This window comes from Arachis ipaensis, chromosome B3, assembly GCF_059453495.1.
Source record: "Arachis ipaensis isolate K30076 ecotype BB chromosome B3, ASM5945349v1, whole genome shotgun sequence".
In the NCBI taxonomy this organism is placed as follows: Eukaryota; Viridiplantae; Streptophyta; class Magnoliopsida; order Fabales; family Fabaceae; genus Arachis; species Arachis ipaensis.
The window spans coordinates 9,861,791-9,883,313 of record NC_142438.1 but is presented as its reverse complement, the minus strand read 5'-3'; the positions used below and the strand labels follow the sequence as shown (position 1 = coordinate 9,883,313).

General features: G+C 33.8%; 4 protein-coding genes across 8 annotated transcripts; all 4 read left to right on the top strand.

The window, feature by feature from the left end:
* Nucleotides 1–958: 958 nt before the first annotated feature.
* On the top strand, nucleotides 959–4,858 carry LOC107632221 (uncharacterized). 2 transcript variants are annotated; one of them, XM_021118081.2, is made up of 7 exons: nucleotides 959–1,098; nucleotides 2,069–2,411; nucleotides 2,591–2,743; nucleotides 2,828–2,956; nucleotides 3,061–3,120; nucleotides 3,313–3,899; nucleotides 4,043–4,858. In XM_021118081.2, exons 2-7 carry the CDS (start codon nucleotides 2,081–2,083, stop codon nucleotides 4,682–4,684), a joined length of 1,902 nt encoding a protein of 633 aa, XP_020973740.1. In that variant the 5' UTR covers nucleotides 959–1,098; nucleotides 2,069–2,080; the 3' UTR covers nucleotides 4,685–4,858. The 2 variants fall into 2 exon arrangements, with proteins under 2 accessions (XP_020973740.1, XP_020973739.1); XM_021118080.2 differs by lacking the exon at nucleotides 959–1,098 and having other exon boundaries at nucleotides 1,401–2,411.
* Nucleotides 4,859–5,448: 590 nt separating this feature from the next.
* Nucleotides 5,449–8,608, top strand: LOC107628711 (protein GAMETE CELL DEFECTIVE 1, mitochondrial). Of its 2 annotated transcripts, XM_088510174.1 has the most exons (4): nucleotides 5,449–6,149; nucleotides 7,795–7,981; nucleotides 8,174–8,373; nucleotides 8,472–8,608. In XM_088510174.1, the coding sequence occupies exons 1-4, from the start codon at nucleotides 5,545–5,547 to the stop codon at nucleotides 8,482–8,484; spliced, it is 1,005 nt and encodes a 334-aa protein (XP_088366300.1). In that variant the 5' UTR covers nucleotides 5,449–5,544; the 3' UTR covers nucleotides 8,485–8,608. The 2 variants fall into 2 exon arrangements, with proteins under 2 accessions (XP_088366300.1, XP_016186771.1); XM_016331285.3 differs by having other exon boundaries at nucleotides 5,450–6,149; nucleotides 8,174–8,608.
* LOC107628710 (TMV resistance protein N) lies at nucleotides 8,302–15,308 on the top strand. 3 transcript variants are annotated; one of them, XM_016331284.3, is made up of 7 exons: nucleotides 8,302–8,373; nucleotides 8,472–8,533; nucleotides 10,616–11,051; nucleotides 11,390–12,488; nucleotides 12,597–12,863; nucleotides 12,978–13,781; nucleotides 13,886–15,308. In XM_016331284.3, the coding sequence occupies exons 2-7, from the start codon at nucleotides 8,497–8,499 to the stop codon at nucleotides 15,032–15,034; spliced, it is 3,792 nt and encodes a 1,263-aa protein (XP_016186770.1). In that variant the 5' UTR covers nucleotides 8,302–8,373; nucleotides 8,472–8,496; the 3' UTR covers nucleotides 15,035–15,308. The 3 variants fall into 3 exon arrangements, with proteins under 3 accessions (XP_016186770.1, XP_020973733.1, XP_088366299.1); XM_021118074.2 differs by lacking the exon at nucleotides 8,302–8,373 and having other exon boundaries at nucleotides 8,516–8,533; nucleotides 10,632–11,051; XM_088510173.1 differs by lacking the exons at nucleotides 8,302–8,373; nucleotides 8,472–8,533 and having other exon boundaries at nucleotides 9,187–11,051.
* Nucleotides 15,309–19,105: 3,797 nt separating this feature from the next.
* Nucleotides 19,106–21,067, top strand: LOC107634056 (lignin-forming anionic peroxidase-like). The gene is made up of 4 exons (XM_016337641.3): nucleotides 19,106–19,463; nucleotides 19,811–20,005; nucleotides 20,209–20,374; nucleotides 20,501–21,067. The coding sequence occupies exons 1-4, from the start codon at nucleotides 19,248–19,250 to the stop codon at nucleotides 20,896–20,898; spliced, it is 975 nt and encodes a 324-aa protein (XP_016193127.1). The 5' UTR covers nucleotides 19,106–19,247; the 3' UTR covers nucleotides 20,899–21,067.
* The last annotated feature ends 456 nt before the right edge of the window (nucleotides 21,068–21,523 follow it).

Genomic DNA, 21,523 nt, shown 5'->3' with positions numbered 1-21,523 from the left:
GGTGCGTGTTGTCCTAGAGCTGCCACATGGTGAATTTCTGCTGGAAATTTTTGATAAAGTTGTCTTGAAACTTTGTGAAGAATCCTTGTTAAAGTAACATGTAGGTGCGTGTTGTTCTGAAACTGTTACTTGACGAATCTCTGCTAGAAATTTCTGATAAAGTTATCTCGAAATTCTGCGAAAAATTCTTGGTAAAGTAACATGCAGGGTGCGTGTTGTATCAGAAGATGACACGTGAAGAATTTCTGATAAAGTTGCCTCGAAATTCTGCAAAAAATAACATACACCATGTGTGTTGTGTTAGTATTTTTTGAACATCCACATTTCTATAAAATATTCCAAACATTTATATTTAACAAGAATACCATTTTTTTTTCATATCTAAAATAATTTCTACCATTCATATAACTTTGTTTTTATTAGCTTCAAGACATTAAAAAGGAGAAATCTATTAAAAGAATTAACAGTAAAAATCACTAATAAAAGATAACTAAAAAGAGAGACTAAATATGTTAAAATTATTAATATAGACCATAATAAATTTTATTTCACAATATAATTTTATGTGACACCATGAGAGGATGTTAAATGACAACAAACTAACAAATAATAATTTTGATTTTTTTTTAAATTCTAATACTACTTTTTACCAAATATAATAGTAATATAAAAAATGCATGGGTACGTTTTCGAATAGAATTTATTTTTTATATATTAATTAATATAAAATATTTATATAATTAATATAAAAATATTTTTTTTTTTATATTCACGATGTATTAAAATTAAACTTTTTAAGTAAATAAAAAGATTGTAATATTGTATTGTTAGTTTGTTACTGTTGTGGGGGTCAGATATTAGTATTCAACTTTATTAAAATTAAAATGAGTTACTTTAATTTTATGGGAATTTATATACAAAAATAAGTTGATATATAAAATTATAAATCACCATTAACCGCTGTTAATTACCGGTCTCCGGCCAAAACCGTCACCTTTACCCAGTTCCGCCGCCGAAACTTCCTGCCACATGTTCGCAGCCACCCCGTTCAACGCCACATTTCGCAGCACATAAATCTCTATCGTTTTCTTCTCGAAGGTATTTAAGTGTATGAAGCTGAGGAAATAGCTTGTGCTGCTCAATTTCTATGGAGTTGAACCCTCATTGAAAGTTAAAGTTTGATCTCTTGGAGTCTATTATTTTGATGAGATGAATTATCGGTATTCGTCAAAATGAAATCTTGCACTCACCAACTTATTGGGTCTCTGTTAAATTAGATGCTTAGCTAAGTTAGTTATTTAGTTAGTTTTCTGTTATGATTATTGGTTGTGTAGTTGGTGTCCTTGTGTGCATGGAAGTGTGAATTGGAATAATACGAAATTATTCCAAAAATTCAATGATTCGAGACACAAATTAAACATGTGATGATTGAAGTATTGTTCATATAATTTTTAAGGGTTAATTGCAATAGCTTCTAACATACAAAAGAGTGCAGGTAACAGTTTATAATATGTAAGAGGTTTGTAGCAGGGAGGTAAATTGTTTTACATCTGTTATCTCGTATCTGTGTAAGCAAAGAATAATGGCCACGGTTTAAAACAGGAAGAAAGAGGTTGCTTTTAGTGATTAGATGCTTTAAACTCGGCATTAAACTTTCCTTGTCATACTAATCAAGAATTGGTGCTAAACCAAAGGACACAGACTTCTATGTTATTTTAACATTCATGATTAATGAGAGCTTCTTAATCCCACGAAAAACATTATTAATCACTAGCTAGCTAATTAATCCGCACATGCATGAGTAGATATAGAGTGCATATATTGCTGTGAGAAAAAGAGAGAATCAAAGGGGGAAATGGCTGAGAGTGTGAGAGAATCAATAAAAGAACAAATCTCTATGTTTGATGAGAAAATGATAAGTGCTCAAAGGGCTGCTAGGAGGGAAAACTGGAGGGAATTCAAGAAAATCTTTGAAGAAGATAGGATGCGATTACTTGAACCGCTTGACTTATTTGGGAACACTGCCATCCACATTGCGACTCACTCCAATAGTCCAAATCTCTTGCAGGAACTTCTGGAGATGCTTCCTCGACAAGAAAGGTGGCGCGCGATGAGAATGGGGAATTGCGTCAATAACACCCTTCTGCATGAGATTATCTTTTGCACAACGGTCGAAATGGCTGGTGTTGTGTTCAAGTTGGAGAAGGAGCTGCAGCAAGAAGAACCATATGAGCCCCTTGTAGAGGTAAGAAATGATTCTGGTGAATCCCCTCTGTTCAGGGCTGCTAAGCTTGGAAAGCTGAAGATGCTCAAGTATATGGCAAAACATGTGGTTGGTGACATAAGAAGTCATTTTGTAAGATTTGATAGATGTTCCATTCTTCACGCTTGCATTCTTGGTCAATTCTTTGGTAGGTCTCTCCCTAATTTCATGGTTGTCATTGAATAGTATGCTTATGTTAATAAGTATGATATATAGTATAGTAATTTGTCCATTCCATAATATCTATCACTCTATAAGTTTGGCATATTCATAACTTAATGTATCTCTATACTATAATAAAACGAAGAGTGTCACTTTATGGTGCAGATGTTGCTATTTGGTTATTGAAATTGGATGGAAATTTGGCTCAACACAAGGATATGGATGGGTTGACATGTCTTCAACTTCTTGCCAACATGCCTCTTGTTTTTCGGAGCCAAACCCCCTCAATGGGAGCAGTGAAGAACCTTATGTATTATTGTACAGTCCTATTTCCCCATTTCTACATTCAATTTTCCAACATTGGCATAATTGTTTACCTTTATTATAATTTGGTTGACGCAGTGCTTCCAGACGAAGGATATGAAATTGATGATGATTATGATGAGAAGGGAGAGGAGGAGGAAGAGAGTGTTGTGTTCAGACAGAAAACAGATCTAGAAAGTGGTCCACTGGATGAGGCAAAGCAACCCGGTACTCCCCCGGGCAGCAGCATTCTTTTGTTTTTTTGTTTACATTACTAAGCACATGGATTTTCTAATGAAATTGTTTTCCGGCCTTTTTTCATGCGAGTAAAGTTCATCAATTTGCTGCTTTTTCAAGGATCAACTATTCTATATGGAAAATTCTGGCCAAAGGTATATACCATACAAGTTAAAATATAAACAAAGCTTTCTTAGCAACAGATTATCTTTTATCTTCAGGCATCTGATTTAATGTTAGTAACTCTATGTTATCCTTAGAAAATAGTTGAATTACTAATTGAACTAACTAGATTTTGTTGTAGGATTGTTTTCTTTTTGATCAATTTTATGGTTGATCATGTGCAGAGTTCAATGGGATTGGACATATTTGGCAAAAGAAGAAACAACACAAGTTAGCAGAGTGTCTGGCCGAGTTGTTAGTGCAGAAGGACTTCTCATGGCAGATTTCTTTTCATTCAAATTTTCAACCATTGATTGTGTTGCCAATTCTTTCCTCCAAACTAGACAGAATAAAAGAAATTCAGCTGATGAAGGAGAAACGCCAGTTAGTTGAAATAGCTCATTCTAGAATCAGCAAACCTTTGCTCAAGGAATCCATTTCCGAAGCATCCCATTTTAAAAACTACACACCTCTTCTCATGGCAGCCGGTTCGGGAATCGTAGAAATTGTTGAAAAAATCATTGACATGAATCCTGAGGCTATTAGTCATGTTAGCCAGGATGAACACAATGTTCTACACATGGCTGTGAAGCACCGGCAGCTTAAAATCTTCAATCTGATAAAGAGAAATTCTGCATTCAAATCATTGATACACAGGATAACCGGGGAAGGTCGCACTCTCTTGCACCAAGTTGCTAGAATGGAGTTTTACAAAGAGCAACGGCTCCCTGGTGTGGCGTTCCAACTGCAAGACGAGTTGCGTTGGTACGAAGTAAGCAGCTCTATGACCCTTTCTTACATCTATCTATGTCTGAATTGTGATTTGCTTTTGTCCTATATTCAAATTGATTAAAATTAACTGGTTCATAACAAATCATTAATAAACTGATCATTACTTCACCGTTATTGGTACAGAGAGTGAGAAGGATTGTTCCTCCTCACTACTTAATGCATTGTGACAAAGACGGCCTAACTGCAAAAGATGTTTTGGAAATGGAGCATCAGGATATGCACAAAGAGGCAAAGTCCTGGATAAAGGAGACAGCTCAATCATGCTCCACCGTAGCAGTTCTCGTTGCCACAGTTGTCTTTGCCGCAGCCTATACAATCCCAGGTGGGAGCCAAAACGGCACGCCAGTGTTCTTCGGCTCACGAGTCTTCCTCTTCTTCACTATCACTGATGTTGTGGCCCTTGTGAGCTCACTTGCCTCAGTGGTGATGTTCCTTTCAATCCTGACATCGCCGTTCGAGCTATGGGATTTCTACAAGTCCCTCCCAAGAAAGCTCAGCCTGGGATTTGCATTGCTGTTCTTCTCATTGGTGTGCACAATGCTGGCATTCAGCGCAACCGTTTTGCTGACGATTCGGTTGGATAACAAGGAATGGACTTCTATTTTGTTCTATTGTGCTGGATTCCTTCCTGTGGCTATATTTGCATGGATGCAATTCCCACTCTATAAGACTCTTCAAAAATTAGTTAGGAGGCTTTGCAACGGTGTTAAGCAGTTGGTGCCAACTACATTGATCAATTGTTTCAAAAGACACAAAAGATATTAATTCATTCACCAATGGCTAGATAGATGGTGTTTTTTCCTGATATAAACTAACATTACTTGTAAGGTGTAAATACTGTGACAGCATATATATATACATTTGGGGGATCTTTCTGTAAGCTTCTTGATCACTGAAACACACACACTTTTCATGTATTTAAATAAGTCAAAAAGAATATTTCAAGCCTTATTAGACTTTAGGAAAGCTGAGATTTTAGAGTATATTGTTATGAACTTCACAATTACCATATCATAAGATCCTAGCTTCCTACACTTATTTTATAGTTTTTTTCATTCTTATTCTTATTACCTTTTAATGTGTCTTCTGTATTATTTTTAGAAATAAATAATTTTGTGTCCTTTTAACTTATTATTTATTTTTTTATCCTTACAAATATTTCCTAAATATAATGTTAGTTTCTATAATATTACAACTTAACATTAAATTCAAATGATAGAGACAAAAGACAGATAAAAGGTGAAAACTCAGGTGAAGGCGACTTCACGTGAAGTTGATATCTGAGAGACGTTGGATAAAAATTTAGTTAAATCAGTCAAATCATCTAACGGCTCTCAGGTATCAACTTCACGTGAAGTCGACTGCACCTGAGTTTTCACCCAGATAAAAACTCTCTTTCCCCCGAGTCATGGTAGCGTTTCAATTTTTTGGGAACCCTTTAGAATTGGGCCTACTTTTTCATATGGGCCGAACGTATAAAGCCCAATGACGAATAGCCGATATTACCCTATGTTCTACCCTCTTACACAGTTACACTCCGAATCCAATGTCTACTTCCGGGTCTGAGTAGCGCTTAGCTACTTGCCTACTTCGCTACTTAGCTTCCTAATTCTTACAAACAAAAAATGCAAGCGTTTCGAAGAATCGCAACCTCTATCTCACTATCAAAACCCAAGCAATTAAAGGCACCGTCGTTCACCGTTGCCGCCAAACCCTATCTCAAAATTTCCGACCAAGTTCCCGCGACGAGGTTCTGGTCGTCGGGGCGCAATTCCGGCAACGGCGAAGATGAATGGAACGAGGCGTGGGAGTCAGCGTGGCTTCCGGAGGATCTCACGCCCAAGTCTCGGGCGCCATGGGAGACCGACGTTAACTTTGGTTCCCCCTCCACGTCCTTGCCGGAGTCTTCCTCCACCGCCATTTCTGCCGGCGTTGCGGTGGCGGAAACCGAAGCTCATGCTGACGCGGAGACGAAGGCGTTCGTGGAGGAGATGAACGAGAATTGGGAGGTTAGGAGAAAGAAGGGATCGAAGGAGAAAGAGAAGGTGCAAAATGGTGCCGTTTATAGCGTGGAGAATATGAAGAAGGATTACCGGTTGAGGAAGCAAAGGGTGCACGCTGGGCTGTGGGTTAAGGAGATTGAGAAGCTCGAGGAGGCTAAGTTGGGGGATTCCAATGGCAGCGGCGGCGGCGGCGATGACATTCAGAGATTGCTTGATAGCTGCTCGGAGTATGCCTCTCTCTCTTGTAATTTCGGTGTTGAAAATTGGAACTGCATTTCTATTTTTACTTTTATTTTATTATTTTCAAATAAGAATAAAGGGACAATTAGGTCCCAAAGATTTTGACTTCGGACTATTTAGTCCTAAAGAAAAAAAAAAAAAAAAAAAAGAAAAGAAAAGTATCAATTTGGTTCTTCAGATACCAAATGGTGGATACATGATGTCCTTCTATCAATTTATCAACTAAAATTTAACAGTGATATTTATATGTATTGGTAATTATCTGGGTATCCATTTATGAAAGATAGGCATATAGATAACAACTTTTGGAGTAAAACTTAACTTGTTTGTTTTGATAGGATTTGTGATAAATAAAGATATAAAAAAATATATAAAAACTCAAAAGATAATAAATGTTTCATTGTTCAAAACTATGTCGTTTTCATGTTCATGTGATGTGATAGTAACGAGACATGCACTACCGTAAATATCGTTTTGTTTTGTTTCGCACTATTCATTGACAGAAGGAAATACATGTCCACCGTTTGCTATCTCGGGGAACTTAATTGGTATTTTTTTTCTTCAAGGACTAATTAGTCCAAGTTTAACATCTTCAAAGATCTAATTGTTACTTTTCTCTTCAAATAATGAAGGTTTTGTAATATTAATGCATGGTGTGGATGGTCCCTTAATTGGATTGAGTAAGTATTCAGAGTTGGTCAGTTGAAGTTGCCTCATACTGATGAGTGAGGAGAATTTTAGATGTGATTGGACCATGTTAGTGAAGTTTAGGGTTCCTAGTTTTATGAGATAAACATAAATTTTATGTTGCAGGGTAGAGTTGTCTTAGTGTAGGGCTTTGAGATCAATGAGGTACTTACTATAATTTACATTTTGAGAAATGTGAGAGGCCAACACTTTTTATCAATATTAGGTAACACTTTATTTTTATACTATTAAGATTTAGGGTGTAGGGTTTTGAATTTAGTATAAAAATACTTTTATTGGCCAAGTGTTGGTAAAATATGATAAATTTGTTGGTCATATAGTATTGCTCTTACATTTTTATAATAATCCATCAATGAGAAATCTCAAGAATTGAACTCAAGTCGGCTTTGTTAGGCACTGAGGCCTTAATGTCTTTATGTTATTGGTGACTGCACACCATCTTATGAGGCATTATAGCTATTTTAATAGAGTAGGGCATGTCAAATTTGTGTTGAATGTGGTCTCGTCAATGGGAATGTTAATGTATATGTTGCTTTGACAAGTTGCCATTCAACAAGGATTCAGGAGTGTTTGATAATATCTCATTTCATCAATTAATCCTAGTTTATTCCATTTTCTACTGTTAATGACCAGCTCTCCTGATAACTTAATCTTTTTGCTAATGCCCGTGATTCATTTCTAATTATTCTATGACACACCCCATGTTATAAATAGATAATTAGGCTTGAAGTTTGGACAAAGTATAGCTCAGTGTAGTGCTTTTCTATGTGATGAAATTCCATTTTTTATTTAGCTAAATGGTGTTGTAATCCTCCTCCTTTCCTAATTTATGTATGCTACAGCAACTTCAATAATTTCCAAATACATATACAATAGTGCTATACTATTTCTGTGTGTTGCACTTAATGCTCTAAACACTTGTAGCATCTTCGACTCCGGCAACAATGATCTGAACAACACAGAAGTTCCAACTTCTGAGTTCAAAAACATGCCTGATGGGTGGGAAACAATATCTAAATCTCAAGATGGAAACATATGGGAGATGTCCCAGAGAGAAGAGGATATACTTCTCCAGGAATTTGAGCGTCGAATTGCTTATAGCAAGTTTCAGGTTTGTCTACAAATATATTCAAATTATGCATTTCTAGTGCCAAAACAAGGCACTAACACCATTTTCACAAACAATAAAGTTTATGGATACATTCTGGTTTTCTATAATGTCAGTCAGTTATATCTTCAAATTTCTTCCTCAGTCCTTATTTGCAGCACTTATTATTCACAATCTTGTGAATCTGGAATGCAGATCGCTAGTTTTATCAAGACTCATATATTTAGTCGGAGGAGACCAATTGATGGGTGGAAATATATGATAGAGGTGGTGGGACCAAATGCTAAGAAAGGGAAGGGTAGTGTCTCTAGGGTTCCCAGTCTAGCTGATCCCTCTACTCAACCGTTCAAGGAGAAGACCCTTGTTGACAAGAGTTACATTCCCCTTGAGAGAAGGTAGCATCATGTATTCTCTTTCACTGTCTATAGGAATTATCATTTAAATATTGGCAGATAAGAGGACAGTTATAGCAACTTATCTATGCTGACAACAGATATGCTTCATGAGTACATGGTTAAATGCTCAAAACCCTTCATGAAGTTATGCATTTTCGGTGTAAGTTGCCCTACTCTGCGGATTATTTGTAATGCATCCAATCTATTGCATGTTTGTCTGGCAATGTTTGCGTCCTATCCTTGTGTTGGTAAAGTTAGCTTATTATCCGTCAGTAGATAAATGTTTAATATAATAAGTTAATAAACTTGCAAGGAAAAAGTTTGTTTGTTTTAGAAAATGCTTTGCAGATTAAGGTATTTGAATTGAATAAGATATTTATAAACTACCAAATGGGATTTTATGGAGTGATATTCATGAGAAATGGCATATTAGTATATTACTGCTGTTTTTTGAGATGGGAATTGACAAAAGAAAGGGTTTTCAAGTAAGTAGTTGGATATCCTTTGTGAGAATCATTGATACTAGTAAAAACGATAAAAAGTATATGGGCAACAGAGAAGTGAAAAAAGAAGGAAAGGAATAGAGATTAGAGAACTGCACTCACAAGCAGTTGAAATTTTTAAAGTGACACGATTTACAGACGAATTTACGTAGCAATCACCATTTAAGCAAAAGGAGTAATCATCCATATTGAAACCTTGAATGTATATAAAATAATAATTCCAATTTACTAGACATTTATCTTTTAGTGATGAACTTGACATGAGTATCTGACTGCTTTATCTACATTTTCCGTTTGAAAAATTTAATAGTAACCAGCCACGACTGATCGTGCTGCCATGATTTCTCATCAGTGTGACAGATATTAAGAATCGAGTCTTTTTTCCATTGAGTTAGATGAATCCAATGATATCATGTGGTCCAATGTCATGGATTCTTTTCCGAAAAATAAAAAACAATTTGTTCATCGCTACTCAGTACTCACGGTTGGCAAAATCATTGAATGGAATTTTGAGGCTATTTCAAATGTAAATGCATGTTCTATCATCTATGTGGCATCGACCACTCAGCAAATGAGTAAAGACCCAATCCAGGATATGTCTATTTTTACGAAAGAGAGAGAGATCGAGTTGGATATTTACTCTTCAACAAAATATGCAGACGCAGAAGCTTTCAAAAGATCTTGAATCTCACACTTGGGAGCCTATAACAGTTGAGACTTGAGAGTTGATATGCATAGTAACATATTGTTCATTGCTCAGAACGTGATGATGACTGGTGATTGTTCCGTGATCCCAAAAGCACCAACACATATAAAATAATCCAAAATGCTAATTCAACACCGGGTGAATGAGATTGATAGCCACAAGTCACAACTATGCTCAAATAGTAAGAAATATGTAGAGTATAAAATATGGGAAACGTGTCGGGTGAAGTAATGTACTTTCATGGCATTTTAGTACGCCATGGTTTGTAACCATTAAGATTTAAATTAAAATATTTTAATGGTTAAGATGATGTGGAGTTTTTATGCTGTGAACACAAGTTATGCAACGCATCGTTATCAAAACCGGACCAGACTGATCGAAAAACTGATAAACCGTTAATATTAATCAAATCAGCTATATTAACGGTTCATCAGTTAACCGTTCTCAGTTATCAACTTCACGTGAAGTCGACTGTGTCTGAATTTTCACCACCATTTTTCTTTAATATTTACTCATGACATAGGAGTTAATTAATAAATTTTGTCTTTCTAGTTAGGAAGTAGTATCATGATGTTAACGAACTATAATTCAAATGACATAGTCTTTGTTTTTTTTAAAATAGAGGTCTCGAATTTTATTCTTATTTCTAACTTACAAAAAAAAAATTTGGATTTGTTAAATTTTTGTATAGATTTTATTTTTTATTTTTTAATTTATGTTATATTTTTTATATATTATGTCTTAAAACCACTCATTTAAAATTGATAGGAGGAGGTAAGAAGTACATGTATTCCTTAGCTCCAGAAACCAATTATTAAATTCAAGAAAGCTAGAAATACACGTTAAAATAAAATGTAAAAAATGAAGACTAAAATGTAAGTCAAAGTTCATGCTTCTTGTGTGAGTGAATCATTCTCTTTCTGCAAATATTGGTTCTTTTTTCATGATAGTACTGTGTTTGAGTGTTATGCTATTGAAGTGATGGCAAGAACAGTTGCAGCTTCTGAAATAAAGACTAATAAAAACTATGAAGTTTTCTTGAGTTTCAGGGGTAAAGACACGCGTGAAACATTCACAGGGTATCTCTATGAAGCTTTGTGCCGCGAGGGAATCATCACCTTCATGGATGATGAATATCTAACAGAAGGAGAAACAATTCGACCTCAACTCTTCAAAGCCATTGAAGACTCAAAGGTTTCAATCGTTGTTTTCTCTGAAAATTACGCAACCTCAGCATGGTGTCTTGATGAGCTTGTCAAGATCCTCCAATGTCACAAGGAGAAGAACCAGCTCGTTTTTCCAATCTTCTACAAAGTAGAGCCCTCTGATGTAAGGCATCAGAATAATAGTTACAAGCAAGCCATGGATGCTCATGAAATTAGGTATTGTTATGAGTCTCACAAGGTTCAGAAGTGGAAGGAAGCTTTGGCTGAAATCTCCAACATGAAAGGGTTTCATTTGACACAAGGGTGAGTAAATTAACTAATACTACTTACTTTGATCCTGATCCTTTTGGTACTAACAAGTCATTTTGGTTTCCAAGTATGAATGATAACAAATCTACGAGGATAAAAATGGCTAACAATGCATATATTTTGTAGCTCTTAAAATGATAACAAATTCAGGGTACTAACTATATGGTATATGCAGGAATACCTTTTTCTTTGTTTATATAATTGAAATGAAAGAATTTAGAGCTGTAGAAATGTTAGTTGCTAAATGAGAATTCTAGTCTATTTGTTTTGAAGAAATAATTACCTACTTCTGAAAAAAATTGCATTAAACCATTTCATTTCTACATTTGCAGCTATGAATTTGAGTTTATTCAAGATATTGTGAACAAGATCAGTACTAAAGTATCTGCTAAGCAACTGCCCATTGAGGAGCATGTAGTTGGATTGCAATACCAAGTTGCAAGACTGAAGTCCATTCTAGATATTGAGTCTAATGACAACACATTCATGTTAGGGATTCTTGGAATCGGCGGAATTGGCAAAACAACACTTGCAAAAGCTTTGTATAACTCTCTCTGCAATCAGTTTGAAGGTGCTTGTTTTCTTTTCAATGTGAGAGAAACTTCAAGTCAAGAAAAGGGTAAAGTATGCCTACAACAAATGCTACTGTCAAAAATTCTTCAGAAGGGAAAAGTCAAGTTGGGCAGTGTTGATGAAGGAATCTCCACATTAAAAGAGAGACTTTGCACAAAAAGAGTTCTTATGGTTCTTGATGATGTTGATAAAATTGAACAGTTACAAGCACTAGCAGGAGGATGTGCTTGGTTTGGTTCTGGAAGTAGGATTATCATAACGACAAGGGATAAATATTTGCTAGCAGTTCATCAGGTCAAAAGGATTTATAATATGCCAATGCTAAATGAACATGATTCTCTCCAGCTGTTTTGTCAGAATGCATTCAAAACTAGTAGCCCGCCCACAAACTATGTAGACATGTGCAATCGAGCAATTCGATATGCCAAAGGCCTTGCATTAGCTTTAAAAGTTATAGGCTCGAATTTGATTGACAAAGATTTGAAAGAGGGGAAGTCTGCACTGGACAAATATGAAAAGAATCCTCATATAGATATTCAAAGTATTCTTAGAATAAGCTATGACAGTCTGCAGCACAATGAAAAGGAGATTTTCCTTGACATAGCATGCTTCTTTAATGGAATGAGATTGGATTATGTTAAAAGAATACTAGATGGGTGTGGATTCTACTCAGAAGATGGTATCAGAATATTAATTGATAAATCTCTCATAGCTATTGAACATGGTTACTTGAGGATGCATGACTTAATAAAGGACATGGGTAGAGACATTGTTAAGCAGGAGGCACCAAAAGAAGCCGGCGAACGAAGCAGATTATGGTTTCGAGAAGATGTTCTTGAAGTACTAACAAAAAATACAGTAAGTACACCAATAAATTGCTATCTTTAATCAAAATATTGAATCCCCTTCTTACTAGGAATTAATGCCATGTAAATAACTTTTGATGTTTTTTCCCTCGTGTTAAAGGGAAGTGCTAAAATTGAAGGTATAAAGCTTGATTTGCCAGAAGGGGTTAATTGGAGTGATACTGTCTTTAAGAAGATGAAGAAACTTAGGATTCTTATCGTTCGAAACACGAGTTTCCCATCTTGGCCTATTTATCTGCCGAATCAATTAAAGCTGCTTGATTGGAAGGGATATCCTTCAAAATCCCTTCCACCTGGCTTTTATCCCGAGCAAATTGCTGCCTTCAATTTACGCTTTAGTCTTCTTGTATTGAAAAGGCCATTTCAGGTACAATTGATTCTCTTCTTCTCATTCCTCTAATGGGAAAGTTAGATATGATGATGGTTCCTTTCTTCTCAAAATTGGCATAATGTTATTAACTAACTGATAATTGTTTTTCAGAAATTTGATCATTTGACCTACATGAATTTCTCTTGCTGTCAGTCCATCACTAAATTCCCTGATGTGTCTGGAGCAAAAAGTTTAAGAGAATTGATACTTGATCGTTGTAAGAAACTGGTTAAGGTTGATGACTCAATTGGTTTTCTTCCTAACCTTGTTTATTTGAGTGCTTCAGAATGCACTCAACTGAGGAGTTTTCTGCCTCAAATCTCTTTGCCATCTCTTGAATATCTTAGCTTTGACTTGTGTAGTAGACTTGCACATTTCCCAGATATACTGGGAAAGAATGATAAGCCATTAAAAATTTCTCTGAGACATACTGCTTTAAGAGAGCTTTCAGATTCTTTTGCTGAACTTAGTGGACTTGGCTATTTAGATATGACAGGTTGTAAGGAACTAAAATATCTACCAAGTAGCTTGTTTATGTTGCCAAATTTTGTCACCTTAAAAATTGGAGGATGTTCCCAACTTCGAGAATTATTAACAAGTTTCAAAGGAAGGCTTTCTGAAGCAGAGCACCGGCCAAAGTTAGAGACCTTGGATTTTAGCAATGCATGTTTGTCAAATGAAGATCTTCATGTAATTATGCAGAGTTTTCCAAACTTGAAAGACTTAAACGTATTGTCAAACTATTTTGTGTCATGCCCAGAAAGCATTAAAAAGTCTATTTGCTTGAGAAGTCTTGATGTGAGCTACTGCCTTAAGCTTCAAGAAATTCCAGAACTTCCCTCTAACGTTCAAAAATTAAATGCAAGACATTGCAATTCCTTGACAGCAGATACGTCAAGCATGCTATGGTCACAGGTTTAATCTTATTTCTTTCCATTTGAGCATGCATAAAAGAATTGATGAAAGAAGAATGAAAATCAGCACTAAACAAGTTTATTATGTATTATTGGATGTGACAGGTGTGTAAAGAGATAAACAAATTACAAGTCTTGATGCCACAGACAGATATTCCAGATTGGTTCGACTATCGTGATCAAGGCGGAATTCCCATCTTCTGGGCACGTTGCAAGTTCCCTGCTGTGGCTCTAGCATTCATGTTTGGCAAAATGAACTACCAAGAAGTTGAGCTTCACTTGTTTATCGACAGCGAGCATGTAAATGTCCAGCGCCAACACAAGCATACTTTAAATATTGCAGAAAATCATGTTCTTCTGTGTGACCTTCGAGCTTTCTTCAACGATGAGGAATGGGAGAGGCTTGATGCACGCATTGGACATGATAATAACTGGAAGCAAGTTCAGGTGGTGTGTGAACCAGACACAAGCCTAAGAGAATGGGGAGTGTATGTGTACAAAAAAGAAACAAACATGAATGATATCCAATTCACATGTCCATATCCTGAGTCCTCAAAGCTACAATCCTTGCTAGTTATTACAAATACTAAAACCATATCAAGAGAGGATGATATGGAAATAGAAAGTGCAAGGGCTTCTTCAAGCTCAGTTGAAGAGACATCAGCTAGTATTGTACAAGCTTTAGAAGCATCATACTCAAAACATGGTGTGCTACATGTTAATTCAAATAGTTGTGCTCAAACTTGTAGCCTCTGTTGCTCAGCATTACTTTCAAGTTACAGGAGACTGCTTTGCTGTACCTGCAGATGTAGGATTGATGATGATGAGCCTTGTGGAGAAGCACGGATGACAAAGGCGCAGCCAGCGCGACTCATGCTAGATGATAATTTAAATTGTTGTGCTCAATCCTGTAGCCTCTGCTTCTCAGCATTACTTTCAAGTTTCAGGAGACTGCTTTGTGGTATCTGTAGTAGGCTTGATAATGATGAGCCTTATGGAGAAGTAAAGATGACAAAGGCACAGCCAGGGCCAATGATTTCAAGACCACAAGAAGAATCAACTGAAAATGTTGATGAGGAGCGTGTTCCTTCTTCCTTCTCACACAGCCTACAAACTGTGGTGGAAAACTTGAAGAGGCTTACAGCTCCAAGAGAAGACAAAGGTTGGAGCCATGGAGAAGACTGTTATAACTCAGAATTGAGTGATGTTGATTTTGAGGACGATGGGGAAGGAGACTTGGACATGGAAGCATAGGACTACAGGAAGATTTTAAATTCGGACTAATTAGTCTCCGAAGAAAAAATAGTACCAACTTGGTCCTCCACAATAACAAACAGTGGATACGTAATATCCTTCTAACAATTCATCACGTAAAACTTAAAGGTGGTATTTATATGTACCGTTACCTATTCTAATGAGTTTATTTATGAAAGATCATCATGGAGATAACAACTTTTGGAACAAAACTTTATCTATTTTAATAGGATTTGTTATAAATAAAGAGCAGTTACTAAAGATTATATAAAAACTCACTCCATTTCGTTTTACACTATCCTTTGACGGAAGGATATAGATGTTCACCGTTTATTATCGTAAAAGATCTAATTGGTATTTTTTTTAATAACTAATTAGTTTGAAGTCAAAATGCTCGAAGATTTAATTGACATTTTACTCTTAATTAAGGAAAGGAGGGGAGAGGAGTAAAACTAAGTTACTTTGTCATAAGATTGTGTTGCACCGCTGTGTTGTTGAATTCCCTCTCCAATCTGTGAAGTGTATGTGTTCAAGAAAGAAACAAACATTGATGATGATCATTCTAGTTGCAAAAAGACTGGGCTAGTACTGTGGACGAAGTATCGTGCTTAGAAGACACTGAGTTAAATATGGAAAGTAGAGTCAAATATGGAAGCATAAAAGATGTCATGAAATGAACTCAAGACAGTTAACGTTAGATCATGCTATGATTAATGCGATAAAGCGTTGGTGGAGGTAAGATAAGAACTCAAGTTCAAATATTAAGGTAATGATTTAATAAAGTAAAGGTTGAAATGGAACTTAATTTGAATATATACATTGGATTCCTACAACAAAAAGAGTGACAAAATATATAGTTTTAAAAAATGTGTTGAATTTGATAAAGTTTAGGATATGGGTCACGTGTGAAGAAGAAGTCATATTCTTAATTGGATGAAAAGACCATAGAAGAGGAGGCACAAGAATAGTCTTGAATTATATCCTTAATTATACCCTTCTTTATTAATCATAATTTAATACACTTTTATTAGACACAATCATAAAAAAAAATATTTTTATTAGACACATCTACAAAGACACTTCTATTAAATATCATTATAAATAAGGGTTAGCAGAAGTTGACAGAAATACTGTTGAGTTGATAACATAGTGGGATTGTAATTTAGATAGACGGGTTACATGCATAGATTAAATGAACCAATATGAATACGAGACACTGAGAAGCATATATAGATTCTCCACTGAAAATAAGAAAGCTGGCATGCTCTGGTTACTATTATCTGCCAGCTAATTGTTATGACAAGAATAGAAGAGGTGACCAATTCTCTTTAGCCACCAGGCCACCAAATAATTTTTAGATTTGTTCAAAATTTTGTTCCTACTTTTTGAATTTTTGATTGGTTCGTTGGATTAGTTGCATTTATTGATAAAGAAAAGTTGCCTTTCTTTTATTTATTTTTCTTTCTAAGCGTTCAATACGTGTTTGTTTATACTTTATAATTGGTCCGTTTGATTAATCAATATCTCTTAACGGTGTTTAATGGTGTTTTTTCCTATATATTTTATCATCATCATCATCATCATGATCATCCTACTAACAACAGTAGTGTGCTTATCTTTGCAAATTGAAATTGCATTTACGTTCGTGGTTTAACTAAATTTACCAAAAGAAATTTCGGAACGGTTAATAATACTTCCTCAATTTGAAGTTCGATTCGAACTAGTATAGGGCAGCCAGCAAGTATATCATAGATTCATAGTTGATGTGTTTGACCAGTCTATTATATTTTTCTGATAATATAGCCAAAGCCAAGGAATAATTAGTTTTATATATAGACTTACAATATTTGTCCCAGCGGAAAATTGCATGGTGTGCTAATCATTTTTGCTTATTATTGTCTCGCCGAATATTATGAAAGGGATATATAGTCATAGTCATTACTCATTTCAACACGAGAACTAACTAACTAAATTATGTAAATTAAATTGAGATCATTTCATCACTTGTTTATATTTCATATACGAAACAATCACACATTTTAGACATGATACTATAATTGTTCAACGTCTGTATCTTTCATATTCAGTTATATCTTAATGAAAAAACAAAAAACCTTTTTACACACTTGAATACAGTCATATATGTCCAACTTATTATTAATACAAGAAATTATTCAAAATACTTTATATACAGATACTATAAATTTAAATCAATTTAAATTGGTCAAGTAGTTAATTCATTAATCCACTTAAACAAATATTGAAGATTCGAATTCCATTTTATGTATACAACAATCTAAACCTAATTGAGAAGAGACCTTGAGGCATTAGAATTCTTTAATTTGTGATTGGTTTGATCTAATTTTATAAACTTATCATGTTAACCACCAATTAAAACTATTAGATGTGTGTTGTAATATCACTTAAAAATAATAGAAAAACTAACTTGACTAATTTAAAATTTGATAATTTTTAGGAATTAATTTAATCATTTACTCTTTATAAATATGTATACTAATTAAATAATATACCCTATTAGTTTCGTTGATTAGGTTCAGTCTTTTTTGTTTTTTTTTTTTTTTTTTCTAGGTAAACAATGATTTTTATAAACAATATGAACAATAGGCTTTAAAATTGACCCAATAAACTAAAAAAACTCTCCACTCCAAAATTACCTCTTAAACTTTAATATTAGATAACTATCTACACTTCTAGTGAATTGAACATGCCGCTATTGTTAACTGTGCATGAGTAAATCGAATGAAAAAAATAACTATCCAATTAAAAATAATGAACATAATCATCTGCATATCTATTGAATTAAACATCTGACATATTTATTATTCGCATTATTTAGTATTCTCATCGTCTACTTATAGGGCTTGTTTGGGTGAGCTTTTAAGAAAATATTTTTTTTTCGAGTTATCTTTTTTTAAAAGATCTTATAGAGAAGTAAAAGTAATTTTATGTTTGGATATCTCATGTAAAAAAGTCTTTTTATCTATCAATTATGTTTGGGTATAATAATATAAAAGTACTTTTTTGTTTATTTATTACATGAAAAACATCTTTTTTTTAAGGAAAAAACATCTTTTAAAAAAAGATGTAAATTACAACTTCTCAAAAAAAATCTTTTTTTGATTTTACTAGTGTTTTTATTTTTACTATTAGAAATTTGCCAAACACATTAAAAAATAAAAAAAAATCTTTTTTTTATTAAAAAAAATATTTTTTTAACAAAATAATGGCGTCCAAACATGCACGAATTTTTTTTTTTTTTTTAATCTTATAATTTCCTATGAAAATTAAGCCAAATCAGAACGTAGGCCATGAATCCACATACGTGTTGTGGGAGCATTTTTTATTTCAAAATGCTCTTAGCTTCTGCTGCATGCGCGTTATTATAGTCAGGAATCAATTTTGAGTTTTTGACACTCGCGTGCATTATTTATGGTGAAAATTCAGGTGAAGCCAACTTCACGTGAAGTTAATATCTGAGAAATTGAATGAAAATTTAGTCAAATCAGTTAAATCATCTAACGGCTCTCAGATATCAATTTCACGTGAAATCGACTGCACCTGAGTTTCCACCATTATTTATTTATTTACAATAATATACATTATTAAAAATTAACTATTAATTAATTATCGATATAAAAATGTATATTTGATATCTTATCATTTTTATTATATTATTATAAATAAATTTATTTATTTATTATAAATTTAATTATTTAAATAACTAATTATTTAACTAGAAAAATATGTAAAACAATATGTATGTATAAATACAGACAATATATAATATATGGAATTATTTATTTATTTATTACGATAAATAAAAGAAATTTCTTTATTGATAAAGTCTTCCTCGTGATATTAATTAACGCTCCTATGAAGGCATAAAGTGGCATTTAGTTGCCATTTGGAAACAAAAGAAATTTGAAATTTCTCAACTCGCCATTAAGGAACCTTTGCTACGCGTTTTAGCGGACATTAGTGACTATGACAATTTCTCACATAACCAAAGTATGTAACTATAAATACATCACCACTTACACCCACTCCTCCATCATCTCTTCATTCTCATCACTAATAATTATTCTACATCTTGTTGCCCATTCTTCATTCTTTAATTTCTCAATTGTTTTAACTAAGCCAAATCTAAACATATTCATTATCATCTTCAATTATTTGTTCAAAAATAAAAATTATGGGCGGCAGAATTCAAAGTGTCACTACTACTTTTGCTATCATATTGGTTCTCTTAGGCACAGCATGTGATGCACAGTTATCTTCAACATTTTATGATACAACATGCCCCAATGCCCTTTCCACCATTCGAACCTCCATTCGCACGGCGGTTTCTAAGGAGCGCCGCATGGCGGCTTCTCTTGTTCGCCTTCATTTCCATGACTGCTTTGTTCAGGTATACTTAATTACATTATTCAGCTTCCTTATTGACTACCATGTTAGAGATATAATCATTAATGTCGCCTTCTCTCGTTAGCTTAAACTTTTAGGATGAATGGTTTCATAACATGGTATCAGAGTTTTATATCTAAAAAATCCATAATTCGATCTTTGGTGAATCCCGAAAGTAACAAAAAAATAGCATAAAGCAAATAAAAGAGAAAAAAATGCCTATACAAACAATAAAACAAACTTAAAAGAGACTCTTATTCAAAGGAGAGTATTAGAGATATAACTATTAATGTTATCTTCTCTCACTAGCATAATAGAATCTTAAACATTTAAATGTTTATTGATATGCAGGGTTGTGATGCATCAATTTTGCTAGATGATAGCCCCCCCATAATTGTGAGTGAGAAAGGTGCATTACCTAATAATAACTCAGTTAGAGGATTTGAAGTCATAGATCAAGCTAAAGCTGCTGTAGAGAAAGTATGCCCTGGAGTCGTTTCATGCGCTGACATTGTTGCTGTAGCTGCTCGTGATGCATCATTCGCTGTAAGTATATTATGAAATCATTTATCCTAAAAGTTTAAGTTAATTAATAAAATTATGCACATAAATAATTATATTTTTAACACGTCTCTTTTAAATTTTAGATAACAATTCATATAACTTGGCTTTTTAATATAGATGTATATAGTAAGACTCAAATTAAAGGATGCATTTTTTTATTCTTTCTCTAACAAATTCTTGATCAGGTGGGTGGTCCATCATGGGTTGTGAAGCTTGGACGCAGAGATTCTACTACCGCAAGTATAGCTTTGGCTAATAGTGACCTTCCACTTGCCTCAGATGATCTTAACACTCTCATCTCTCGTTTCAGTAACAAAGGATTTAGTGCAAAAGAAATGGTCACTTTATCTGGTAATTCAATATTCATTGCTAATAATATGTAACATACTCTTCACACTAAATTTAATATAGAGATAAAATGTTAATTATAAATTATATGGCAATCATTAATTAATAAATCTAATTTTTAATTTGTAGGTGCCCATACAATTGGCCAAGCTCGATGTGTCACATTCAGAAATAGAATATATGGTAATACAAGTGACATTGATGCTGGTTTTGCTAGCACTCGCCAACGTGGTTGTCCATCTTTGATTAACAACGACAACAATAAAAAGTTGTCGCCATTAGACTTGGTCACACCCAATTCGTTTGATAACAATTACTTCAAAAACCTGATTCAGAAAAAAGGTCTTCTTCAATCGGATCAAGTTTTGTTTAGTGGAGGATCTACAGATTCATTTGTTTCTGAGTATAGTAAAAATCCTACAACTTTTAAATCGGACTTTGCAGCTGCTATGATAAAAATGGGAGATATTTCTCCTTTGACTGGATCAGCTGGAATCATAAGAAAAATTTGCAGTGCTATCAACTAATGGCTCTTGAATCTTGGCTTCAATTTGTACTCCTATTGTTTTGTTTTATACATGTTTCATAAATTCTTGTTGTTCTTGTTGTCAATAAGGTGTTCTCTAAATTCATATTGATTCATTTAATTGTAATTTGTAACTATTTTTCTTTATTCAATGATAAAAGGAATTGTAAGTTTGGTTTTCTTTATCTAAATTTATTTGTTACTAGCAGTGTCATACTATCCAAATGACAATTTATTTGGTGATTATTTAATTATTTCACTAATATGAATCTATGATACACTTTCGTTAATCTTGAGAAAGGAATGATTTAATTGAATTGAAATTTAAGAAGTTCAATTTTATTCACAATAAATTTAAGTGACCAATAATTCATGGATTTATTTGCTACAGAAATATATGCCTTAATTTATTACTCAACAATAAATTCTTCAATAGAACTGCGATTCATGACGGATTATCTTTGAGGTGTCGGTCCAAAGAATATGATGAAAAACTAAAAATCAGATACTAAGTTAGTTACTATATATTTTTATATAAATATATATTATTTTATTATTTTAATATATATTTTATATTGGTTTAATTACTCTATAAATTCTTACCATTTTATCGAATTTTTAATTAG

What these genes read in the sequence shown, in the direction of transcription:
- LOC107632221 (XM_021118080.2), top strand. Translation starts at nt 1,856, where the DNA reads ATGGCTGAGAGTGTGAGAGAATCAATAAAAGAACAAATCTCTATGTTT. An exon ending in CATTCTTGGTCAATTCTTTG is followed by an intron (nt 2,412 to 2,590) that starts GTAGGTCTCTCC and finishes TTTATGGTGCAG; the next exon opens with ATGTTGCTATTTGGTTATTG. An exon ending in GGATGAGGCAAAGCAACCCG is followed by an intron (nt 2,957 to 3,060) that starts GTACTCCCCCGG and finishes ATGCGAGTAAAG; the next exon opens with TTCATCAATTTGCTGCTTTT.
- LOC107628711 (XM_088510174.1), top strand. Translation starts at nt 5,545, where the DNA reads ATGCAAGCGTTTCGAAGAATCGCAACCTCTATCTCACTATCAAAACCC. An exon ending in TTGCTTGATAGCTGCTCGGA is followed by an intron (nt 6,150 to 7,794) that starts GTATGCCTCTCT and finishes AAACACTTGTAG; the next exon opens with CATCTTCGACTCCGGCAACA. An exon ending in TTGCTTATAGCAAGTTTCAG is followed by an intron (nt 7,982 to 8,173) that starts GTTTGTCTACAA and finishes TCTGGAATGCAG; the next exon opens with ATCGCTAGTTTTATCAAGAC.
- LOC107628710 (XM_088510173.1), top strand. Translation starts at nt 10,564, where the DNA reads ATGGCAAGAACAGTTGCAGCTTCTGAAATAAAGACTAATAAAAACTAT. An exon ending in GGGTTTCATTTGACACAAGG is followed by an intron (nt 11,052 to 11,389) that starts GTGAGTAAATTA and finishes CTACATTTGCAG; the next exon opens with CTATGAATTTGAGTTTATTC. An exon ending in AAGTACTAACAAAAAATACA is followed by an intron (nt 12,489 to 12,596) that starts GTAAGTACACCA and finishes CTCGTGTTAAAG; the next exon opens with GGAAGTGCTAAAATTGAAGG.
- LOC107634056 (XM_016337641.3), top strand. Translation starts at nt 19,248, where the DNA reads ATGGGCGGCAGAATTCAAAGTGTCACTACTACTTTTGCTATCATATTG. An exon ending in TCCATGACTGCTTTGTTCAG is followed by an intron (nt 19,464 to 19,810) that starts GTATACTTAATT and finishes ATTGATATGCAG; the next exon opens with GGTTGTGATGCATCAATTTT. An exon ending in AGAAATGGTCACTTTATCTG is followed by an intron (nt 20,375 to 20,500) that starts GTAATTCAATAT and finishes TTTAATTTGTAG; the next exon opens with GTGCCCATACAATTGGCCAA.